This window comes from Bufo bufo, chromosome 6 (genome assembly GCF_905171765.1).
Source record: "Bufo bufo chromosome 6, aBufBuf1.1, whole genome shotgun sequence".
Classification (NCBI taxonomy): domain Eukaryota; kingdom Metazoa; phylum Chordata; class Amphibia; order Anura; family Bufonidae; genus Bufo; species Bufo bufo.
The window spans coordinates 139,655,338-139,681,416 of NC_053394.1; the positions used below are offsets into that span (position 1 = coordinate 139,655,338).

General features: G+C 42.5%; 1 protein-coding gene across 2 annotated transcripts in view; it reads right to left on the bottom strand.

Annotated features, from left to right (window-relative positions):
- Window positions 1-322: 322 nt before the first annotated feature.
- CASS4 (Cas scaffold protein family member 4) overlaps window positions 323-26,079 on the bottom strand; it is a 109,736-nt gene continuing 83,979 nt past the window's right edge. The window contains exons 2-8 of one of the 2 annotated variants that reach the window (XM_040436981.1): window positions 14,120-14,545; window positions 11,072-11,182; window positions 10,787-10,918; window positions 8,962-10,308; window positions 2,097-2,174; window positions 1,652-1,732; window positions 323-1,487 (exon numbers count right to left, since the gene is read on the bottom strand). In XM_040436981.1, the coding sequence (XP_040292915.1) occupies window positions 1,071-1,487; window positions 1,652-1,732; window positions 2,097-2,174; window positions 8,962-10,308; window positions 10,787-10,918; window positions 11,072-11,182; window positions 14,120-14,545 (2,592 nt within the window). In that variant the 3' untranslated portion in view covers window positions 323-1,070. The remainder of the gene's footprint in view (window positions 1,488-1,651; window positions 1,733-2,096; window positions 2,175-8,961; window positions 10,309-10,786; window positions 10,919-11,071; window positions 11,183-14,119; window positions 14,546-26,079) is intronic. The other variant, XM_040436980.1, reaches the window with a different exon arrangement.

Consider the following 26,079-nt stretch of genomic DNA (forward strand, 5'->3'; position numbering starts at 1 on the left):
TCTCATGTACAGGGCCATGGGAGGACTTTGGTAGGTGAAAAGGACCTGAAAGACCCTCTTTAAAATGTCCCCTTAGGCACAGAGTTTTTGGAGGAGGTTTTGAGTCTGATTTTCTTGCAGGTTTTTCAGCCAAGGCCAATTCCTTTGGATTCCGCTTCTGGCTTTGAAACCCTGCAGGAAAATCAACCTCCTTCAAAGAAGTCCATCTGAAGCTACCCTTACTCCCCCCACCTTCCTTCTCAGTTGGTTTGTGAATAAAAGTACATAAGAAATCACAGAGGAAGCGAAACCATCTTTTAAATATAGTTTTTTTTATATTAAATACAAATTCTGTCAAAATACACATAAAAGAGTCTGTACAAATTTCCATTTCAAAATACATTTACAGTACAAGGGTGTACTCTGACCTGTGTCCAGATTGTAGCTCTGGAGCGGGGATGTGGATCCTAATAGATAGAAAGATTGTTGTGTATATGGGAACTAATCATCTGTCCATGGACTACAACCTTCATTAGGATAAGGCTGCATGTAATAGTATACCGTTTTTTATACTTGATAGCCTCTTGGATATGGCCCCTTCTCCTTATTTACATATTCCCTGATAAGCTTTATTAAAAAGGAATAGGCAGAGGAAAGGTCTGCATGTTCTATGATCAAGAAAAAGCGTGCCATAGGCACATCTCATACAACAGTTATGAGGCCTATAATGAGGGGGGCACCTGCTTAAGTTGGTACCAGCACCAGCATTACCACCCTATGAGTGGTATGAAACTGCTCTCTAAAAGCACTGCATCATTAGGAAACAAGAGTGGACCAGCAAAAGTATCTTTGGTTGAGGGGTAAGGTGTGATATCATGAGCCAGTGTCTTAAGGAGTGCACCAATTTTATTTTTTTACTCCAAGTAGACTTCATGGAGTTAACTTTTATCACCAGGGTTAGACGGTGAAGTCACCATATTTAATGATTGCAAAAGGTTCTTCATTTTTGCTTCATGAGTATCCTTGTTTTGGTTCAATATTATTTATAGTTTATAACAATCCATTTTGTATCTCCTTGATTGTTTCAACAATCATTCTACCATTGCCCGGAATAACTGTGTATAGTTGAACAGCTCCTTTGTCCTACAGTGGAGTTCTTGCATGGTGACTGTGTTTGGGTACTGAATGGCAGCTGTCTTGGTTGCCATGGCCAAGTTCTTGAGTAGACTGCAGAGCTCGCTGCTCTTGAGTAGAATGTCATTGCGGGCTTCATTGGCCTTGACGTCTTGGCAGAGAAGGTCCACCAGTTTCTGTCCGACCATAATGATCAGTTTTCCATGGGTGATGAAGACTTCGGGTGTCTCGTTTTTGCTGATACTGTCTTCAAAAACACATATTGCCTTCTGGAGAGCACCAAAGTAAAGGTAGCAGTGCTCGGAAAGTGCGATCTTCTTGACTGGAGCTGTTGACCTAGGAGCTTCTGGTTTAGTTGTGAGGACAATTGGTTTCTGAAGGTACAAATTGAAGGAATTAATGTTCTGTAAGCTAATACTTTCATCCATATTTGCTTATTTTATAATAACCATAGCTTCTCTACTGAAATGCTAGCCATGGAAAATAGAGTGACATTGGGGGGCCACTGGGATGAGCCATACATGTAAATTACACTTACATTTAAGAGGCCTGCATCACTTTTCTTTTCAGGGTCATTGCTTAAAGATATCCTGTAATCAGGTCTCAGCCATCCTTTCCTCTAAAATGACATGGAACATGGTCAAGATCATATATTCAGAGAAAAATTGCTTATATCAAAATATTAATGCATGAATGATATCCTATTTTCATGTCATCTTAGCCTCTAGAGGGAGCTGTTTCATTGATGTCAACTATTTCTATACAGTTGCCATCACCCATGTTACATAACTTATACTGACATTTCATTTAAGAAAACACCAAAAATTTGCCAAATCTTTTGAAAGATAACACTTGACCCTTGGTTCACTTATGAACCAGCCCTGTACCTCAAATGAATTCATAAATCTTCTAATTCATTGCTCCAGTTGCTCTGCTAGGAGCCTTCATCGTGATAACATCTATCAGAAGAAGCAGGTCTTTACCTTTTCTATAGGGCTTGTCTTGTTTTCTAGCTGCTGAATTGGTGATAAGCTTTGCGTTTTCTCAATATCCTCTTTTTTCTGTGAAATAAGAAAAAAACATTACAGTCTTTTCTAATGTGCCTTCTTTAGTCAATCCCTAAAAGTCGATCTCTGTGACCATGGATGGAATTGGAGAATGTTATTTGTGTATCTGTAAGATCATTTAAAGCAGGCATGTCCAAAAGCCCCACAGATAAGTTGCCCAAATATAGATCTTACGACCCCCCCTGTGAGTCCCCGAATGCCGCTCAGGACTCCTGGGATCTCTCGCCACGGGACTTGATGTCATCAGCCGGCGCAGGCAGAAGGAAAGCCCAAATCTTGCGACGTCCAAGATCTCGCGAGATTTGAGCTTTCCTTCTCCCTGCGCCGGCTGATGACAAGGACGGCCATTAAGGACTATTGAAGAAGTAAAAAAAATTCTGCCTACCAAACACTTTGACAAGCAGCAGTAACTGCACAGGCAACACACTGACAGGCAGGCAGGGCTGTGCAGGCAAATTTTTTTTCAATTGAAATGAATACATTGTAAAATCTCAGTTAATGTTAGTTGGTCTAAATCAGTTATAAATATATTTGAACACATGTATACTTGGTGTTATGTTCATGTTCACATTTTTTTAACTTAAAAGTTGATAGACAACCTTTATTATTTTGTGTAATGTACTTTACAATGTTCCTGACATATTTCAACTTCCTGTTTTTTTTATATTAAAGGCAGAGTGATTCAACACCAGTTTAGATTTGTCATCCAAGTCACAAAATGAAAAGTATGCAGTTTTCAATAAACTTTGCATAAAATAGTTCATTTAATTTTAATGGTTCAAAGAATGTCAGGCAAAATGGTCGGCCCTCACACATGTTCACTTCATCAAATCTGGCACTCTTCGAAAAAAGTTTGGACACCCCTGATTTAAAGGGTACTGCCATATTATTTTTTTTATGTAATGGATCTGACTAAGTTTACCTTAGTTCCCTAGTTAATACTTTTGTATAGGTATTGAATTACCTAGTAATTGCAGCATGTTCTTTCCTCCCCCAGGTATTTCAGTGGTGCGGCTAAAACAGCATTGCTAGGTGTCCTCCGTCTCCTATCTTCTATATACAAAAGACGGAGGATGTAGTAGTGTGCAGTCACGAAAGCTGCGTGCGCGCTCCCGTCGGACCGGGTTAGTGCCGATATTCGCGATAAAAATTTGTGATTAGAATATTTGCAATAAAAATTTGCGATTACTCAGGAGGAAGAGGGCGTGTTTAAGTCTGGAGAAAGCCGATTGGTTGGGGTGAGGCTGCGCGTTCCTGAGATGAGCCGAATTAATTCGGGGTAGTGAGGGAGGGAGGTCTTAGCCTCAGGGTAAGGGCATCGGTGGCCATCTTGAGAAGATAGTCAGAAACAAGTCTTGTATGGACGGAATCTTATTAAACAAGTGGTATGTGAACACAATAATTAGTGATTAAGGATTATCACCACAGCAGCAACAACATATATGAAAATTTAATTTTGAGTGAAAATATGACTGTCATATGAAAATATGACAGTTATCCTTTAACCCCTTAAATTATATAAGAGTACCCCCTGTCCGCATTGTAAACCATGTAAAAACAACTTTATATTCATCTGTCAATTACATTTCTTTATGCCCAAGGGGCGTTTTTTCTCATACCTTTGTGCCCAGCCGCGCCTCAACTGTCGATTCCTACCGCCGCCCAGCTCATTATTATTCACTGCGCTGGGCGGCTCTTACATTCCCCGATCCTGTCAGTTCCCGCGCATGCCCGATAGATACTTATGGGCATCGGCCTCAATTGGACCATCTGCGCATGCGCCGTCACCCTCCCAAGCCTGTAATTGAATGCGCCTGCCTCCGATCTCTCCTCCAAGGCACTCGTATCCAGCGCTTCAGAGGGCTGATGTCATCAGAAATTCAGATGGTTAATGCGCCTGCGCCGGCCAAGAAACTCTTCTCTCGGGTGACAGGATCGGGGAATGTAAGAGCCGCCCAGCACAGTGAATAATAATGAGCTGGGCGGCGGTAGGAATCGACAGTTGAGGCGCGGCTGGGCACAAAGGTATGAGAAAAAACGCCCCTTGGGCATAAAGAAATGTGATTGACAGATGAATATAAAGTTGTTTTTACATGGTTTACAATGCGGACAGGGGGTACTGTTATATCATTGGAATACACTTTAATAGATCTATGACTGCATAGGAATAACTAAATATGTTTATAGGGCCTGTCAGTGTCCCTTTAAGGACTTAGGACGTACCGGTACGCCCTGTTTCCCGAGTCCTTAAGGAGCCAGGACGTACCGGTACGTTCTGTGTAGTTTTGATCAGTGATCGGAACAGGGTGCCTGTTGAAATCATTCAGCAGGCACCCTGTGACAATGCCTAGGAGGGTCCTGTGCCCCCCCCCCCCCCGCATTGCCGATTGCTACAAACCGCAGGTCAATTCAGACCTGCGGTTTTTAGCGCTTATGCAAGTTTCAGAAACCTCAAAGTGCCCATATTTTTAAAAGTTAACCCCCCCCCTGCAGCCATCTGTGTTTTTGTGCCTGCGGGTGCTGCAGGGGGGAGGATTGCGGGCGGTGCGGGAGGCGGGCGGGAGGCATGCGGCAGTGTGGGGGGTGGGAGCGTGATCTTCCGCCCGCCCCCCGTTTATTTTCAGGATGGCCGAGCGGTTGAATCAGAGTGTCAGCTCATTGCTGACACTCCGATTCAAACGGCTGACATCTGTGCAGATGTCCGCCATTTTAACCCCTTCCAACCGCTGTATGGAAGAGGTGAAGAGGGAGGGAGCTCCCTCCCTCTCCCATCGGGGGGCTGCTGTGCCTTTGCAGCCCCCGGACAGGATGGGATGACAGAGGGAGGGAGCCCTCCTCCCTCCCCTTCCCCGTCTGCTCAGTTGTGGCAGACGGGGAAGGTTCCCATGGCAACAGGACACTTTCTCAGGCATCCTGCTGTCCATGGTGCTGAACAGATCTGTGCTAAAGGCAGAGATCTGTTCAGACAAAGTGTGAGTGAAATACAGTGCAGTACACTATATGGTGTACTGTACTGTATTATACAGACATCAGACCCACTGGATCTTCAAGAACCAAGTGGGTCTTGGTAAAAAAAAAATAAAAAAAAGTAAAAATAAAAAAAAAACATTTATCCCTGATTAAAAATTAAAAAAATAAAATTCCCTACACATGTTATATATCACCGCGTCCGTAACGACCCAATCTATAAAACGGTCATGTTACATTCCCCGCACGGTGAACACCATAAAAAATAAAAAATAAAAACTATGATGAAATTGAAATTTTGCTCACCTTACTTCCAAAAAAAGGTAATAAAAGTGATCAAAAAAGTCGTATGTACCCCAAAATAGTACCATTCAAACCGTCGTCTCATCCCGCAAAAAATGCGCCCCTAACTAAGACAATCGTCCAAAAAATTAAAAAACTATGGCTCTCAGACTATGGAGACTCTAAAACAAGTTTTTTGGGTTTAAAAAATATTATTGTGTAAAACATTAATAAATAAAAAAAGGTACACATATTAGGTATTGCCGTGTCCGTAAGAACCTGCTCTATAAAAATAGTACATGATCTAATCTGTCAGATGAACGTTGTAAATAATAAAAAATAAAAACAGTGCCAAGACAGGTATTTTTTGGCGAATTTTCCATTTTAATCCATTTTTTCCCGTAATAAAGCAAAGGTTAACAGCCAAACAAAACTCAATAATTATTGCCCTGATTCTTTAGTTTACAGAAACACCCCATATGTGGTCGTAAAACTCTGTACGGGCACACAGCAGGGCGCAGAAGGAAAGGAATGCCATATGGATTTTGGAAGGCAGTTTTTGCTGGACTTGTTTTTTGACACCATGTCCCATTTGAAGCCCCCCTGATGCACCCCTAGAGTAGAAACTCCAAAAAGTGACCCCATTTAAGAAACTACAACCCTCAAGGTATTCAAAACTGATTTTACAAACTTTGTTAACCCTTTAAGTGTTCCACAAGAGTCAATGGCAAATGGAGATGAAATTTCAGAATTTCTATTTTTTGTTACTTTGCTTCACAAAAAGTGTAATATAGAGCAACCAAAAATCATATGTACCCTAAAATAGTACCAAAAAAACTGCCACCTTATCCCGTAGTTTCCAAAATGGGGTCACGTTTTTGGAGTTTCTACTCTAGGGGTGCATCAGAGGGCTTCAAATGGGACATGGTGTAAATAAACCAGTCCAGCGAAATCTGCCTTCCAAAAACCACACGGCGTTCCTTTGCCTCTACGCCTTGAAGTGGGGCCGTAGAGTGGTGTACGACCACATATCGGGTGTTTCTGTAAACCGCAGAGTCAAAGCAATAAATATAGAGTTTTGTTTGGCTGTTAACCCTTGCTTTGTTAGTGGAAAAAATTGATTAAAATGGAAAGTTTGGCAAAAAATAGAAATTCTGAAATTTCATCTGCATCAACTCTTGGGGAACACCTAAAGGGTTAATAATGTTTGTAAAATCAGTTTTGAATACCTTGAGGGGTGTAGTTTCTAGAATGGGGTCACATTTGGGTGGTTTCTATTATGTAAGCCTCACAAAGTGACTTCAGACCGGAACTGGTCCCTAAAAAGTGGTTTTTTGAAAATGTAAGAAAATTTTCAAGATTTGCATCTAAGCTTCTAAGCCTTGTAACGTCCCCAAAAAAATTAAATGGCATTCCCAAAATGATCCAAACATGAAGTAGACATATGGGGAATGTAAACTAATAGCTATTTTTGGAGGTATTACTATGTATTATAGAAGTAGAGAATTTGAAACTTGGAAATTTGCTAATTTTTCAAAAATTTTGGTAAATTTGTTATTTTTTTTAAATAAAAATGAAAATTTTTTACTCCATTTTACCAGTGTTATGAAGTACAATATGTGACAAAAAAACCTCTCAGAATGGCCTGGATAAGTAAAAGCGTTTTAAAGTTATCAGCACTTAAAGTGACACTGGTCAGATTTGCAAAAAATGGCCAAGTCCTTAAGGTGAAATAGGACTGAGTCCTTAAGGGGTTAAAGGGCTTATGCCATGATTAATGTAAAAAAATAAAAGGAAATCAGACATATAGTACATGACAATTTCCTTCTAACAAAGCTAGAACCAGCCCTGTACCTCACATGAAACTAGAGATCTTCTAATTCGTTGCTCCAGTTGCTCTGCTAGATTTATTTTAAGCTGGCAGCGTCCTTTGTGCTGCAGCTCTTTCCCTGTAACTGTCAACGTGTGACCACCTCAGAAATAAGGGAAAGAACAAACAGCAGGTGGCACTATATGCATGCATTTTATTAAATAGCTTAGTGGCTATACTACATTTTTTATTACATGCAATTACAAAAGTATTCAGCTCCAGGCGCTGGTTTGAAAAATGTAAAATATTTTTCGTAGCCCACCTTTGCGTGGGGGTGTTTGCCAACCCCCCCCCCCCCCCCCCCGCCCCTCCCACACACAGCCTCTCTGGCAGACCTGCGAAGAGAAGCACACTTACCTCCTTCTGTTCCCGGCCTCGGCTTCTCCGCTTGGCTCCCAGGATGTTGGCCGCAGCTGTGACCTGCAGCGCCGTCAAAACGGACATTTACATCCTGGAAGCTAAGGACAGGAAGAGAAAGAGCTGGGAACCAGCATGGAGAAGCAGTTAAGTATGCTTCCCTTTGCAGGTCTACCAAAGAGGGGAGGTTTGTCCCCCCCCCCCCCCCCCCCAAAGTTGCACAAACCCTTTAAGTATCAACTAACTTTTTTAAAGAGTTGTCTCAAAAAGACAACCTCTGTCAATATGCATATGGACGCCAAACAGAGGGTTCCAGCCCCCCCTTCCCTTCCAAAAGGTGCACAACCCCTTAAAGTATCAACTAACTTTATTAAAGAGGTGTCTCACAAAGACAACTTCTGTCCATATGCATATAGACGTCATACAGAGGGGTCTCCAATTCGGGACCTCACACTATATGCCAGAGTCTCATGGCTGTCATGTTATACTACATTTACAACATGTGGCTGGTTGGAATTTTACCCAACGACGATAGTTGATCACTGTAGATTAGAAAGGTCATAGCCATGGAAATCAATTGATCACTATGCCAGCTTCTTTTTGAAAATGGGTGGTACTAGGTTAAAAAAACATGGCTACGTTCTAACAGAAAGAGACAGCACCACATCTGTCCACAGGTTGTATCAGATATTGCAGCTCGGCTCCATTGAAATGAATAAGGCTCCGCTACAATACTACACACCATCTGTGGACAGCTGTGGAGCTGTTTCTAGAAGAAAGCAGCCATCTTTTTCTAATCCTGGACAACTCCTTTAACTCTAAACTGAACCCTTTTTTCCTTAAGCTTCAAAATGCAGCCGATTTCTTGACTAGGAACCAGTGACATTACAGAGTTACAATGGTATGCAAATTAATACTCTTTAGAAAAATAGAAAGCTGTGCCTCTAGCACCACCTGTTTGAAAGCAGCTATCCTGTAAGTCAATTTTCTGACCTTTTTAACGGGCCTTGAAGCACAATTTAGGATTATAGCCAAACCAATTCATCTGCAGACAGCTGTTTCAGGGTGATTGCCCTTCATTAGTCAGTGAAGAGCAGATTACTGGTTTCGATGGGTGAGGAGGCTTTGTCGGGTACTTGCTAGAAACACACCTTTCTTTTTCTTTCTTTTTTTTTTTGAAAGAGCAAATTTGCATATCTTTTTTCCAGAGGAACATTCCATGACTTTTAAGACTCCTTATTTCCATAAGGAAATAGTATCTCTCAGACTTACAATGGAAATTAATAAAATGTAAAGGGCTTTTACCTGAAGGTAAACATATCCATTATCTTCCATAGCTTTCTGCCTGGAGAGCTGATGTCTTTCATGTTTTTCATCCTTGTGTTTCTCAATGGTCTTATTGACACATGATTCCCGAAGGACTTGGTTTTCTTTGCGGAGGGGGACTTGTGGCTTTCGGCTCACCGGTTGTTCCTTCACAGGTTTCAGCTTCTTCTCATTTTCAGGCTTTTTGAATAAAAGTTTTCCATTTGCTATGATAATGGACACAAACCTCTTGATGTCATCTGGAATTGTCCTGGCCACCATGACAAACTTGTCAAGGTCATCGGGTGTCGTATGAGATTTGTTAATGACCAAAGCCTGCAAAGACCAGTTGCAAAGATTTATAACTTCCTGATTTTGAGAGAGGGTTTGTAAGGAGTCTGTAAGGGTTTGTAGTTGGTTATTAATCCTCATTTGAATGTTTGTGTCCGTTAAGTGAGAAGCATTGACCTTAATGCTCTGGGCAAAGCCTATGAACTGTTCTAATGATGAGACAATGCTGTCTACTGCTCTGTGAATGTCCTCCAGATTGGACTCCATGTTTTCCTGGAGCCTCCATTTGCTGCTAACAAAAATCATAAGGCTCGCTATGGAGCTAGACACCCATTCTTGAAGTTCAGTAATCTTCTTGATGGCCACGTCTGGTTCTAGAGTCACTTGAGTGGTGTTCTCATCTGGAACTGACAACATAAAGGACTCACTAGAAGCATTGGATGAAGTTGACAAAGTGCTGGTGCGACTTTCTGAGCTGGACACGGACAACCTATCTTGGTCAGGTTTATGTAGGGAAGGTTTAGGATTCCCTGAGAGTGGTGGAGGAACATCATATATCCTCTCATTGCGTGATAGGCTACTTATCTCAGACTTTGGTGGAGACCCAGCAGATGAACCTCTTGGGATGTCATAAACATTTTCCTTGGAATCTACATGATGCAACCTTTGTACCCCAAAGGTAGAAGAGCCTTTCCTTAAACTTCCATTTTGATGTGGAACAGGAATATCTCGGGATGGTGGGACATCGTAGAGACTTTTATTAGCTGTTGGTGATAGTTTATTTTGCTGTGGTGGGATATCATATATTTGGCTTGAAGCACAGTTGGAATGGACTGGTCCATACCGCATCGGAGGAACATCATACACCATGCCTCTGTCTATAGATATCTTTCTACAGCCACCTTTTAAAATATTCCTCTCTGGGGATAATGGGATGTCGTAGATCCAATCTGACTTCCGGGGGTTTGGCAAAGTGTTGTATTGAGGACTCACAGGTGGAGTTTCACTTCTATTCTTCTGGTGAGCCAAGGTACCAGTTGGGGGGATGTCATACACCTGTAATAGGTACGAAGTGGTCATTATATGAGATAGAACAGAGAGAGAAAGTAAAGTGGAACTTAGGTTAGCTTTCATGTCAAAAATATATCCACCATGGCAAGTAACTTTCCTAAACATACAACAGGCAACATAAGTTATGCAGCCTTCCCTCTGATTCTGACAATTTTATGAACAAAATACTTGGAGGCAGCAGTTATGGACAAAGGTTAGACTCGTCTAGGAGGCAGTTTAATTCTTTAGTGGCCAGGCAAAAATAACTTGCATAAAGATCAATATAAAATAACCCAAAAAGGTTTGATGCCACTGCCAGTAGAAGTAGTCACCTGGCTTGCAGGAGATGTCCAGCACTGGTGTCATGATACGTTTAAAAAAATATGCTGAGTGCATTGCAACAAAGATGGACAAGTCACAGAGACAATACTATATATACATGTGATGTGGGAAGTTTTGCATAGACTGTAGATACCACACGTACATTAGAAGCTTTAGGAGTCTTGACTTTGCTTCTTCCTGGAGTGTCTGGACTGGATGGGATGTCATAGATTTGCTGCTCAGACGAGGTGAGAAATAGAGAACGTCCATTCACTGGAGACGGTGTGGTACCACGCTAAAAATTAATAAAAAATGTAAAGAATCTTAAGGTGTTCATGCTTTACAAGTAGATTCTTCAAAAATATATTGGCGTGGAGTATGGTGTAGGTATTGTCTGATGAACATTTTACTCTAGAGAGGAAAATGTAAGGCCAGGAAAGGTACATACCTGGGAAACAGCTGGAACATTCAGCTTGGAAGGTGGGATTTCATAGACATCTGGTTGGGGTATGCTGGTGGCATTTGAAGCCCGTGATGCCCTTGGGAGGGTTAAGAGATGCTGTAGAAGAGATGACATAGATATTACATGTTATAATTCAAAAGACATTTCTAAGTATGGTGTAAAACCATGTGACCAAATCTCCTTGCAAAAACTACTTAATTATTGGCCAAAAGGTCATATCAAGACATAAGATTCTGCCACTAATGGCCATCTTTGGATTGGACATTGAAGTGAAGCTGGAATTTCCCAGAGACCTTTCGCTGTGTCCACAGTAATGTTACTGCTATATAACATACATCTTCACGATTCTGTGCTGTTCCATAAAGGGTTAAACCAGTAGTCTTTGCATAGAGAAAAAAAACACAGTTGACATCTATAAATAACACATTTTGCTGACTGACAGAAAAGCGACAATCCTGAGAATGCGTAGTGGACATGCAGCCTATGACGCAGAGTGCTCTGCATACTGTCCTCTCTTTGGCTCTGCCGGGGACATCACCCAGCTGCTGGCAACAGCTGAATATGTCGAGAGCTTAAACATTTGTGTTGCACAATATCCCAGAGGGTAAATTAGAAAAAGACAACTCCGAGATCTGTGTTTACGGCCCAGCGCTGCATCTTTTTCTCATTTTCTGAATCTGAAGAACACTTCATTGTCTTTAAAAATAGAGGATGCAGTACGATTCCTTTACCCCAAAACCTTCTGGTCCAGAGTGCCTGTTTATCTAACTTCCTTTGAAAAATCCTAAATTTTAACTCGGAATCAAATGATTTTTTTAGGATTCATACACGGGAACACAAGGTCAGCATAAGATGACCCCAAAAATCTCAGTAATTTGGCATCAAGCAGACTTATTGGGACTTTCATGGTGCTCAAATTATATATTTTTTTTACATACTTGACTCCCTGCTTTTAGAACCACCCCCACTTCCCCGGCTGAATACCTTTTAGATTCTCATATGTTCTTTAAATAAAGACAAACATACCCAAAGCATGTTTGTAATTTTTCATGATGTAATGATCAAAAGGGGGCACTATTTTTGAAAAGTGGTGAAACTACTTCTTCAAAATGGTCAGCCATGACATAAGGATGAGTGAGCTCTACCCATGTAACCACCGTTAATGTTCTGCTGATTGGCCGAGGGTAATTTTAAGTTGTAGGGTAAAGGAATTTTGAAAACTTTTTTTTTTTTATGTTTTGCAAAAGGATGGGTCAAAATTTCATTATGAAGGTGCCAAAATGTAGTATTTTGATTAAAATGCCTAAAAAAGTATGATTTCCCCCCCCTCATTCCCGTTCCAACAATTCCAACACAGTTTTATGGGTGTTGTTTTTAGGAAGTTCACTATGCAGTAAAAGTGACTTGTGCTCTTCATTTTCCAGATCAGTACGATTACAACAATACCACATATGTATAGTTTTTCTTATGTTTTAATACTGAAAAAAAATAAAAACATTGGAAAAAAATAACTTTTTCTATTTATCTCCATATTCTGACCCCCGGTCATTTTTGGACACAAAGATGCTTATGATGTTGTTTTTTTGGGTTTATTTAGTTTTACTTTCATTTTGGGAAAAGGGGAGTAATTTAAACTTTTTTTATTTTACAAACTTTTATTAACTTTTTTTTAAACTTTTTTAAGTCACCCTAGTGACTATAACATGCAATTATTGCAATGCAATTTGTATAAAGTAATGCAGATTTTATCCATTACAATATACAAAGATCGGTATATTCCAATGAAGTGCTGCCAATTTCAGGCCTATATTGGAATGTACCTGTTAAAAGTATCAGAGCCTACACAGGCTCTGGCCTTTCACAGACCATGAATGGCTCACCTGATCGCCATGTTAGGGAGCCATTCCAGACCCAGAAGCACAACACTTCCGGGTTTTGAGCTCTCAGATGACATGGTCACATTTGACCATAGCATCTGAGGGGTTAAATGTTTGCGATCTGCATTTTTGCCGGTCGCAGACATTAGCCCTGATTATCTGCTGTGTGAATCAGCAGGCAACTGGCAATTACGGCGGCCGCTCTGAAGTGGGCATCATATTTAAAGACCCCGCATGTGACTTACAATTATGTCACATGTCGGAAAAAGGGTTAATGACCTATCCTTAGGATAGGTCATCAATATGGGATCAGCAGGAGTCTAACTCCCGACACCCAGCTGATCTGCTGTTTGAGGAATCTGCAGTGCTCACCAGAGCTTCTGTAGCCCCATCGCAACTTACCAAACACAGCGCTATACATTTAATAGTTGCTGAGCTTGGTATAGCAATAGTGCTGAGCTGCGCCTACGCCATGTGACCGAAACCATTCTGAAAAACGTCTTTGTGGGTACTTTCACACTAGCGTTTTTCTTTTCCGGCACTGAGTTCCGTCAAAAGGGCTCAATGTCGGAAAAGAACTGATCAGGTATATCCCAATGCATTCTGAATGGAGAGAAATCCGTTCAGGATGCATAAGGATGTCTTCAGTTCAGTCGTTTTGACTGATCAGGCAAAAGATAAAACCGTAGCATGCTATGGTTTTATCTCCGGTGAAAAAAACTGAAGACTTGCCTGAATGCCGGATCCGGCATTTTTTTCCATAGGAATGTATTCAAAATACGGGAATGCCGGATCCGTCCTTCTGGTCTGCGCATGCCGGGTGTCTGCGCCAAAAATCTGTCTACAAAAGTGGCACAGTTTGACACTTTTAGTGTTTTTACACTTTTTCCGATGTGCCCGACAAGGATGGGGCTTAGCAGAAAAGGGTGAAGCTTAAGATGCACTGTTTTGTGCCAAAATTGTTGCACAATTCTAGTGTGAAAATTTGTTTCCAAGTTAATCAGTAGTTGGCATAGAGTCAGTGAAAAGTGCCTATCCTTGCACCAGATTTATCATCCATGCGTTCCTGTGATAAATTCGGTGCCAGTCTAGATAGCCGGTCTAAGTGTCTAGGGGAAATTCCCTTCCTTTTCCTTTTTTTTTTATGATTATTTACCTGGCTGGAAGAGCTGTTGGTCTTTTCATAGTAGACTTGAGCAGGAGAACAAATCGGAGTCTGGTAGATGTCCCCAGATATTGGCTTCTGTGTTGCCGGAGTAACATATAGGTTTTCCATCCTCTCGTACATGGATCCAGCTTCGATTTTGGGTGCAGAAGGTACTTGGTAGATGTTCTGTGAAGACTGTTGTCTGCCCAGGGAGTTATAGTTGGACTGCACCAACGAGGAATCATTCTGGGTTATGGTGAACAGCTGCAGTCGGTTGGCCGGAGCAAGACCCTGGCGTCCATGTAGATAGCACCTCCACCAGCCCTCACTGCCAAAGATATTCTGATCCAGCACGGTCAGGATGTCACCCTTTCGGAAGGCCAGCTCGTCAGAGCATTCTGCCTTGTTGTCATACAATGCTTTGGCCAACATGTTCTAAAACACAAAGATGACATGGAGATTAGGACATACTATATCATAATTCTGTACGTGTGGTCAGTCCTCTTCAGGCTACTATTGGTTCTCATGTATGGTTCACTTTAAACCTCAGTGAACATGAAAACTTCTAATGCATTAATGTCCATAATTCATATTCATGTTCTAAAGAGGCAGTGTTATAGTAGTTATATTTTTGTGCATAGGGGGTAGTATTATAGTAGTTACTGTATATTTTTATACAGGTATATAGTTGGGGGCAGTATTAGGCTAGAAGAACAAGATGCTCCAGCCACCGGACAGTAAAATGAATCCTTTATTGCTTCAGATTAAAATCCAGGTGGATAAACACATGTAATAGGAGTCACTCCCAACGCGTTTCAGATGCGTTAAGCACCCTTAACCATTGCTCTTTATTAAGCCATGATTAAGGGTGCGTAAAATATCTGAAGACAATTTGAAGTGACTCCTATCACCTGTGTTCTGTGAGTTTGTCTACCTGGATTTTAATGTGAAACAATAAAAGATTAATTTTACCGTCTGGTGGCTGGTGCATCTTGTTCTTCTACTGTGATTTTTTGTTACCTGCATTGTCTGTACCCTGGACTTTCCCAGTTAATGCTTATATTTGTGTGCATAGGGGACAGTACTATAGTAGTTATAATCTTGTACATAGAGAACAGTATTATAGTATTTCTATTCTGGTACATAGGGGACAGTATTATAGTAGTTATATTCATATATATAGGAAGCAGTATTATAGTAGTTATATTCTTGTACATAGAGGCAGTAATATAGTTGTTCTATTCTGGTACATAGGGGACAGTATTATAGTAGTTATATTCTTATACATAGGGAGTATTATTATAGTAGTTATATTCTTGTACATAGAGGCAGTATTATAGTTGTTCTATTCTGGTACATAGGGGACAGTATTATAGTAGTTATATTCTTCTACATAGGGAGCAGTATTATAGTAGTTATATTCTTGTACATAGAGGCAGTAATATAGTTGTTCTATTCTGGTACATAGGGGGGCAGTATTATAATAGGTATATTCTTGTACATAGAGACAGTACTATAGTAGTTATATTCTTGTACATAGACACAGTATTATAGTACATCTATTCTGGTATTATAATTATATTGTTGTATAAAGGGGTAGTGTTATAGTAGTTATACACTTCTACATGGAAGGCAGTATTATAGTTGTTATATTCTTGTACATAGGAGGCAATATTATAGTAGTTATGTTCTTGTACAAAGGGGCAGTATTATAGTAGCTATACGATTCTACATAGAGGACAGTATTATAATGGTTATATTCTTGTACTTAGGGTCAGTATTCTAGTATTAAAGTTGTTTGTGCATAGACTGTGTTGTGCAAAGTCAACTGTTCCCGGTCATCATGGGTGTTACAGTCTGTATGGACAGCACAGAGAATAATGAAAACTCACATCCCTCTTACAAACCTCACTACCATCTGCACCCTAACCCTTCTCCCTTCTTTGTAAAGTAGGTTCTATAACACAACCACTGCAGAAACATATTACAGCTCACTGCAGGAAAACAAGTATAAACCACAAAGATAAGGACTTGTGTTATTAATATAGGAAGACAGACCCCAACCAAGCATTCCATGACCAAAGAGTATGATAAACTAAAGCAGACCTACAATCTGTGAATCCGTGAACACCCTACTGAAGAAATAAATAATTATTAACAGAATCCCTGTTCTATAGAGCAAAAATCTATCTCAAAGGTCATTGCAGAAATCATTTTAAAATTGCAACCTTCTGCATTGACAACTTCTGACCCACAGAGGGTGCTGTGCTTGGATAAATAATGAAAATAACAATTATTGGAAACTTTTTACCCCTTCTTTTCCTCTGCAGAAGACCACCACATCTTCTGCCAAATAAAGTCATAGTACTAACTGTAAATAAGTGATTACATTCTGCAATTTTTATATTGTCAGCTAGAGGCCAGCACAATAGATAAGAGGCAATGTCATTTTACAACCTGCTGTGAAGTTCAATGTTTTTATACCATTATCTGTAGAAAAAGATTGTTGTTAGAAACTCTCTACCAGCGTAGTACAGCAACTTTTCCAGCACACATCTAGGCCTATTGCACACGACCGTATGGCTTTTTCAGTATTTTGCGGTCCGCGAAAAACGGATCCACAAAAAATACGGATGACGTCTGTGTGCATTCTGTTTTTTGCGGAACGGAACAGCTGGCCCCTGATAGAAAAGTACTATCCTTGTCCGTTATGCGGACTAGAATAGGACATGTTCTATCTTTGAACGGAACGGAAATACGGAAACGGAATGCATACGGAGTACATTCTGGTTTTTTTTGCGGACCCATTGAGATGAATGGTTCCGTATACGGAACGCAAAAAACAGAACGTAAACGGAAAAAAAAAACGTTCATGTGCATGAGGCCTTAAAAGGAGGCCACAAGGATTATAAGGGTGCGACCACATGTCGTGATCATGCTGCAGTTAGGGAATGCATGTGGCCCGCTACATGCAATTACTACATGTATAATCATGCTTTTAGTTTGCGTTTTTTTGTCTGTGATAGTTTAAAGGGGTTATCCCATCTTAGACAATGGGGGCATATCGCTATGATATGTCCCTATTGTCTGATAGGTGCGGGTCCTTCCTCTGGGACCCGCACCTACAAGCAGAACGGAGCGGAGAAACTTGAGGAGGGCGCACTACGCATGCGCAGCCGCCCTCCATTCATTTCGATGGAGCCGCCGAAAATAGCCGAGCCCCATAGAAATGAATGGGAGCGGTGGCCACGCATGCTGGGTGCGCTCCCATTCACTTCAATGGGAGAGGCGGGGAGCTGCGCCTGGTGGTGGACGGACCCCAGGAAACCCGGGGTCCTCCAGCCACAACTCTCCCCAGCTCCGTTCTCCTTGTAGGTGCGGGTCCCAGTGGTGGGACCCGCACCTATCAGACAATGGGGGCATATCCTAGCGATATGCCACAATTGTCAAAGATGGGATAACCCCTTTAAAGAGGACCTTTCACCAGAATAAAGTATCTAAACTGACTATATAGACGTGTAGAGCGGCGCCCAGGGATCCCCCTGCACTTACTGTTATCCCCGGGCGTCGCTCCGTTCTCCCGGTATAGCCTCCGGTATGTTCATAGTTAGGCTCCACCCAGGGGAACCTGCCGGCGTCTCTTTCTCCTATGCTGTAGCGCTGGCCAATCACAGCGCTCAGCTCATAGCCAGGCTATTGGCCAGCGCTACAGCATAGGAGAAGGAGACCGCGGCAGGTTCCCCTGGGTGGAGCCTAACTATGAAGATACCGGAGGCTATAACCGGAGAACGGAGCGGCGCCCGGGGATAACAGTAAGTGCAGGGGGATCCCTGGGCGCCGCTCTACACGTCTGTATAGTCAGTTTAGATACTTTATTCTGGTGAAAGGTCTTCTTTAAGTACTGCTCTTTAAATTTTTGGGAATTTCCAGGGTTATTTATTCAGATTAAAGGGGTTTTCCGGGATATTTAAACTAATGACCTATCCAGTGGATAGGTCCATAAGTATCTGATCGGTGGAGGTCCAACACTCAGGACTCAATCAACTGTTTGAAAAGGCAGCGGTGCTCACTAAGCACAGCTCTGTCCATTTGATAGCGGCTGTGGTTGGTATCACAGCTCAGCCCCATTCACTTAAATGGGGCTGAGCTGCGCCTAGGCCATGTGACCAATGAATGTGACATCACATGGTCTAAGGAAAGCCGTGGTGCTACTTCAAGCGTCGGTGCCTTCTCAAACAGCTGATCAGCAGGGGTCCCGGGTGTCGGACCCCCACGATCAGATACTGATGACCTATCCAGGGGATAAATCATCAGTTACATTATCTCGGAAAACCCCTCTAAATTCAAATAGTGATGCATGTGGTAAAATACATTAAACATACTGCAAGAAGCTTCTCAACTGTATAGCCAATGTGGTCAGCACCAACAAGCAGGCAGTCAACTTCATGTACCATAGGCAAGTGCCAGGTCTGTCTCAGAAACCTTTGTCTTGTATTAGAAAATGAGCAATCCCATAATGCTATTTCTTGAAATGCTGTTTGAACCGGCGCTCAGCTCCTTTTCCTCTGAAAGTTTGGCGCATTCTATAATTTTTGGGCGTCTTGTACACTTACTGCAGGAGCTAATTTGGAGAATAGAATCTGTTCAAGCCGAGGTTGGGGAGAGTTTTCCGCTGCCTTTTATAAGTCTGCTGATAATTTCCTATTTGGGCAGTTGACATCTTCCTGTCACCAAAATAAAAAATAAAATGAAAGTTGTTTTCAGCCACGCGGAAGGTAATCGGAGACCTGAGTATTTATATCCTGAGCATTTGCTGGAAAAAGCAGCTGGTTTAAAGGGACACGAAGATGTGAGATCAGCTGATAACATGCGGTGTGCATCCCCGGGAGAACAATGAGCCTTTCATAGAGGCCACAGCACAGGTCCTGCGGTCGCAGCTGTCACATACACACAGCAACAGTGCCATCAATGTGATGATTGGCTTTATTATCAGTGCCCTGACACTCAGCCAAAACCCACACTACAAGATGTGGGCCTGTGTATCTAAGCCTACCAAGGGTGATACTGTTCTGAGCCACTGTGTGACACTGTCTGCTGAGCTGCTATATCTAAGCCTATCCTGTGTGATGTTTACTAAGATGGTGTATCTAAGCCCATCATGTATGACACTGTGTGCTGAGCTGCTATATCTAAGCCTATCCTGTGTGATGTTTACTAAGATGGTGTATCTAAGCCCATCATGTATGACACTGTCTGCTGAGCTGCTATATCTAAGCCTATCCTGTGTGATGTTTACTAAGATGATGTATCTAAGTCCATCATGTATGACACTGTCTGCTGAGCTGCTATATCTAAGCCTATCCTGTGTGATGTTTACTAAGATGGTGTATCTAAGCCCATCATGTATGATACTGTCTGCTGAGCTGCTATATCTAAGCCTATCCTGTGTGATGTTTACTAAGATGGTGTATCTAAGCCCATCATGTATGACACTGTCTGCTGAGCTGCTATATCTAAGCCTATCCTGTGTGATGTTTACTAAGATGGTGTATCTAAGCCCATCATGTATGACACTGTCTGCTGAGCTGCTATATCTAAGCCTACCCTGTGTGATGTTTACTAAGATGGTGTATCTAAGCCCATTATGTATGACACTGTCTGCTGAGCTGCTATATCTAAGCCTACCCTGTGTGATGTTTACTAAGATGGTGTATCTAAGCCCATCATGTATGATACTATCTGTTGAGCTGTGTAGTTAAAGGGGCTGGTTCATCTCACACATTGGAAGTATATCACTAGGATATGCCCAATGTCTGATGCGGGTCCCACTTCTGTTCTAGAAATAGGTGTAGATCCCAGAAGTGGAACCCGCACCTATTGGACATTAGGGGCATATCCTAGTGATATACTCCCAATGTATGAGATGAGCCGATCCCTTTAAGCCTACCATGTGTGAAGTTGCCTGCTGAACTCCTGTCATGTGTGATACTGCCTACTGAACAGGTATCCAAGCTGGTCATCTGTGTTATTAATTCAATCATCGTGGATCCGTTACATGACAGACCAAAGGTCTCCAACAAACTTATATAGGAGTCTGTCAGGTTGCGTCACGGTGTCCTTCAAATGTGACCCAGATGTGAACAGCGCCTTAGCCTATCATGTGGGATACTGTCTGCTGAGCAGATGTTTCTAATCCTTTCATGTTGAACACTGTCTGCTGAGCCTCTGTATCTAAGCCTATCGTGTGTGACACTATCTGGGGAGTTAGTATAGTACCCTGTTTGATTCCCTCCTTTACATCTGCAAGGCTTGCCATCCAGCTCGTCCTGGATGACTAATCTGTTCAGCTAGGTTCTGGTATAGAAGCAGAAGGGTCCTCATCCCTTCAGGAGTCTAGGAAAGTTGAGGGACAACTTGTTTCGGAGCCATCTGTGATGATGCCCAGCTAATAACCATTTAACCAGAAGTTTTCCCAGAATTCCTCCAGTCCTCCTTAAAACTTGACAGATCTAAGAAATATAACGAGAGAGTGGAAACGTTCCGCACGTTCTCCTGTAAACTGAGGGGGAATACAATGTCCTGCAGAGCTATTTCTGAAGCCGTAGAAGTCTGTGCTGGATAAAACATAAAAGAACACAACTCCAAAATGAGAGAGCTGGGCAAAACAATGGAGGGCATAAGACCTCTGCCTGTACCCACAAAGAGATGGTGAAAGGGAAGGGGGGGCTGTCACATCCCAGAATCCTCTGTAACCTAAACATTCCCTGTTTGTTCTGTAGCCTGGGGGTCACATTCTTCTGGACGTGTCAGAGAAATGTCTTAGTCTTATACGTAAACTGTAAGTGTAGTCTGACAGCACAACCGCTATTTTCACATTTGCTATTTAGATGGCTTTTCATCTAAATAAAAAAAAGCAAAAAAAAAAACATGTCCTGAAATTTGGGAATCCACACTAAATAAGTCAAGAAGTTGTTCTTTTCGGTCAAGTGTCTCCTGAGTCACATATTTTTCTGATAGGTGACAACCAATGTGGACGCCATTACAGCTTCCAGGAAGTAGTCACCCAGGTGTGAATCTCCGTGTGATTTCAAGGAGGGATCTGAATCCAAGTATTTCAGCGGTGGCAGGGGACGTGACTATTGCAAGCATCAGTATTATCCAGAATAATTTAACGGGGAACGCAACTTTTAATAATTTTCCTAACATTGCTGCAGGACTGTGAGCTTGGACACTAACTCCCAGGACAGAGAGAACATAAAACTAGGTCAAACACTTTGATAGGTCAGTCATTTTTATTTTTATTTTTTGGCTCCCCATGAGGATTTTGGGAAAACCTGATGGAAACTTCTAACATAGAACAGTTTGTATTATTCTGGGTGTTATTCTCCTTTAAGAATCCACACCAGAAATTTACAAAAAATAGATGCAGTTGATGTTTATGTTGGGGGTTCATCCGGTGATGAGCGGTCCTCCGAGCGGAGCACCACATAGCTGATGTCTCCAGAAAACATATGTGTTTGTGTAAATATCCCGGCTCTCACAGGACTTCGGAGCTGGGAAGAATCCCTGCAACTTCCTGTGTCCTATTACCACAAATGTTCAGCTCCCGGGGTCCTGTGTGAAACTCGGCTCACCCTGACAATCCCACAGTCAGAGGTCCCCGCAGACACTGACACCGCGCCCCCGCGGCTGCGAAATGCACTCAAAACGTGTCAGTCACTGAAGGAAGACACTCATCCCCTCCACTGTCAGGCCAGGCCGATCTCCGCAGAGAACCTGCATAGCTTGAAGGGCTTTGAATGAGACCATTCTTGGCATCCAAAACCTGTACAGACCTAATATTTCTGAGGCTTTGTAAGTCTGAAGCCTGTTCAGGTGGCAGAGGATTGTCTAGAGTAGGCTACAGCTGTCCCAAATCTTCAGCTGCGACCAGACCTAGGTCAGGGCAGGCCCCATTCACTGACAGCAAGCAGAGGTCTTGGAAACAGAGAGAAATGGTATGCAGAGCATTATTCAAAGCTTAATTTCCACAGGAATGGACCAGACCTAGACAGTACATGCTCTGTAACAGGCTACTGTCCAGAGTACCCACAGGAGGGACCACCCAGCTTTCCACAGACCCTGAGTGACATGTAGACCTCTACTACTGCGCTGCGTACGTTAAAGTCAGTAAACCCGGTAGTTCTGGCATTCTGATGTATTCGTGATTAGCTGTAATTTTGTTTTCTCCAGGGAGGACACAGGCCCAGTACTATGAGACCTACCTGACGTGTGGCCCCAGCCCTCGTGCACCAGGCATGATGAACACCTTGGACTCAGCAGGTCACACATCCCTCCAGGCCTGATTCAATGCAACAATCAATGACTTTGTGCCAGTGACTACCCAGGGTTCTCCGTCCCTGCATGCTACCTCGTTAATAAGCCTTTGTCCCTCATTAATTAGCACCCACGTGGGCCTTTAATCCCATTGTCCTGCAGAATCCCTACGCTCCCCACCACGGACAACCGTAAAAAAGACTTAATCTGCCTGCAATTTTCTAAATTAAAACCTAACGAGACATAAAAGCTGTTACCTGACTGGACAAGAGGGGAACTGTATTGTAGGGGGAAGAAAATTTAGGGTACGGCCACACAGAGTTTTTTGGAGGAGGTTTTGAGGCAGATCTGCCTGAAGGATTTTCTGCCAAAACCAGAAGTGGATTCAAAAGGAAGGATTTAGGCCTCTTTCACACAGGCATCCCGGATCTGCTCTGGATGCGTCATGTGTGCATTGCAGGAAACCCGCGTGAGTGCGCACGCAATTTCAGTCAGTTTTGACTGCGATTGCGTTGCGTTGTTCAGTTTTTATCTCGCGGGTGCAATGCGTTTTGCACGCGCGTGATAAAAAACGGAATGTGGTACTTAGACCCGAACCTGGACTTCTTCACTGAAGTTTGGGTTTGGGTTAGGTGTTCTATTCATTTTATTATTTTCCCTTATAACATGGTTATAAAGGAAAATAATAGCATTCTTAATACAGAATGCTTACTAAAGTGTTAATTGAGGGGTTAAAAAATAAAAAAAATTAACTCACCTCATCCAATTGATCGCGCAGCCGGCATCGTCTTCTTTCTTCTTCTTTCAGGACCTGAAAAAGGACCTTTGATGACGTAATGGCGCTCACCACGTGGTGACCGCAGTGATGTCAGCGCAGGTCCTGCTGAATGAAGATAGAAGAATAGGAGAAGAATAGGACATGTTCTATTTTTTGGGGGGAACGGAATTGCGGATCCGGAAGTGCGGATCCGGAAATGCGGATGCGGACAGCACATAGCATCCGTTCCGGCCCCATTGAAAATGAACGGATCCGGAAAAAAATTGCGGAGGTGTGAATGTACCCTTAGAGTGGTTTCCACACCATTGGCCTTTGTATGGCGGTTTGTATTTTTGGTGTTTTTTTTTTCCTGGTGTTTATTGCTGCGTTTTTTATGCAAAAAAAATAAAAAATGGCAGGTGTAAATGTTTGCTGGAAGTCTATGGGAATTATGAAAAGCAACACAAATGTGTATTTTTCAGTGCTGATTGTCAAATGAGTTGTGTTTTTTGGGGTAGCGCCATGTTTTTTTTTATAGATCACAGCATGTTCCTGGTGTAATGATTTTTTAATCCCATTTTTTGGTGTTTTTTTTCCATAGATATCCACTAAACTCCACTAAAAATGGAGAAAAAAAGAAACAGCATAAGGCATGTGTAGTGTGGCATAGCACCTTTAGACAAGAATGTCTGATAATCCATGACCTGGCACAACGCAGTCTGGTGTCTGGCACCATTTCACTATTGGCTGCCGATCTTCCTTGGAATTCTCTACACTAAGGGCTCATGCACACGGCCGTTAGTCGGCTGTTCCGTGCATTGGGGACCACAATTTGCGGTCCCCAATGCACGGGCAACATCCGTCCGGATTCCGCAACCGGATCCAGACCCATTCAACTTGAATGGGTCAGTGATCCGTCGGCATCTCCAAAAAATAGAACATGTTCTATTTTTTTTACGGTGCAGAGGCACGGAGAGAAACGCCACGGAACCACTCTGTTCTGCACCAGACCTTCCGGATTGCGGACCCATGCCGGTGCCTGCATCTTGTGGTCCCACTGGCCATGTGCATGAGCCCTTAGGCTACATTCATAAGACCGTATCTGTTTTGCGGTCCGCAAAATGCAGATACTGGCCGTTTGCATCCCGCACTTTTCACAGACTTCATTATCAAAATGCCTCTTCTATAATTTGCAGTAGGAGCAAACAAATGCAAAGAGCACACAGAAAACATGCGTGTACTATCCGCATTTCTTGCTGCCCAATAGAAATGAATGGGTTTGCGTCTGAACCTTAAAAAATGCTGGCCAAAAATACGGGACATTTTTTACATTTTCCAATGACTGACTAATAATCCAGAATATATTATAATCCAGTAACTATCAAATCCCATTAATACTGGACTGAAACGTCTGTTGCCATGTATAGTATTTACATGAGCCTTCACAAGTGGCAGATTTTGTTGCAGAAAATTTCAGTGATTGAAAAATCAGTTCCATTCACCTGAATGGGGTTGTTTTGGCGGAAAGCACATGAATTTCTACAAGTCTTCGGCCTCTTTCACACGAACGTGTGCGCTCCGTGGCCTTATTGCGGACCACATTTGCGGATCCGCAATAAACGGGCACAGTTCCGTGTGCATTCCGCATCACGGATGCGGACCCATTCACTCTAATGGGTCCGCAAATCCGGAGATGTGGAATGGAAGCACGGAACGGAACCCTACGGAAGCACTACGGAGTGCTTCCGTAGGGTTTCGTCCCGTAGTTCAGTTAGAACATGTCTTATCTTTTTGCGGAACAGCCGGATCGTGGACCCATTAAAGTGAATGGGTCCGCGATCCGCTGCGGCTGCCTCACGGTGGGTGTTGGTGCATTGTGACCCGCAGCACGGCCACGGGACACACACGTTCGTGTGCAAGAGGCCTTAGGGTGCCTTCACACGCGGCAGATTTTGTGGCAACTGAAAATCGGTTACTCCCTAAGGGTACAGAATTACTGCACATTTCCGAACTATTGGAGGGGTCCCAGATTAAGTAAAAACTGCCTCTTCTGCATAAGTAATAGCAAAAAGTTCTGGTTATTAAAATTCTATTCAGCTAGTGTCAACTTTGACCAGTTTCTTGCAAAGCTCAGTGACAACCAGTATGTCGGCCAGTGACTGTGACACAACTTTCCTGAAGTGCTGATACTTGCATTCATCCCCTGCCCTAAATGAGTGATGGGGCCATATTGGTTGTCACTCAGCTTTTCCTCTTCGAGCTATTCTGTTGTTTTTCAAATGTCCATTTATTACACCATGTCTGCTCTTTTTTTATATATACAGTATATATTGCTGTTGTATTATGCCTGAGTTGTCTCGAAAGCTCACTATTTAACATTATTGCTCCTATTTTTGTTAGGCATTAAAAGGTATCATACCCGCAAGACTCTTAGGGCTCTTTCACACTAGTGAATGCCGTGCGGGTAATCCGCTGCGTGAAACATTGTCAAACCCCGCTCCGGACAGCAGAGACACACGGCATCCGCTCGTGTGAAATAGCCCTTAGGCCTCATTCACATGACCTTATGTATTTAGCTGTCCGCGGATCCGCAAAATACGGATACAAGTCGTTTGCATACTGCATTTTCCACTGGCCCCATTGTAAAAATGTCTTTTGTCTGCAAAACTGGACAGAAATGCGGACATATGGATGCATTTTGGGCAACCCCATTGAAATAAGTAGACTGCAACCAATCCGCAAAAAATCGGATGCGAAAAAAAATATGGTTGTGTGCCTTATTTTGCATCTCTTAACAGAAATACCGTAAATCAACAGGAGTTTTATACTTTTTTATAGAGTCACGGGAGAGGAAGTTGAATGTGAGAACATCTGTGTTTGAGATGGTAATCAGTAC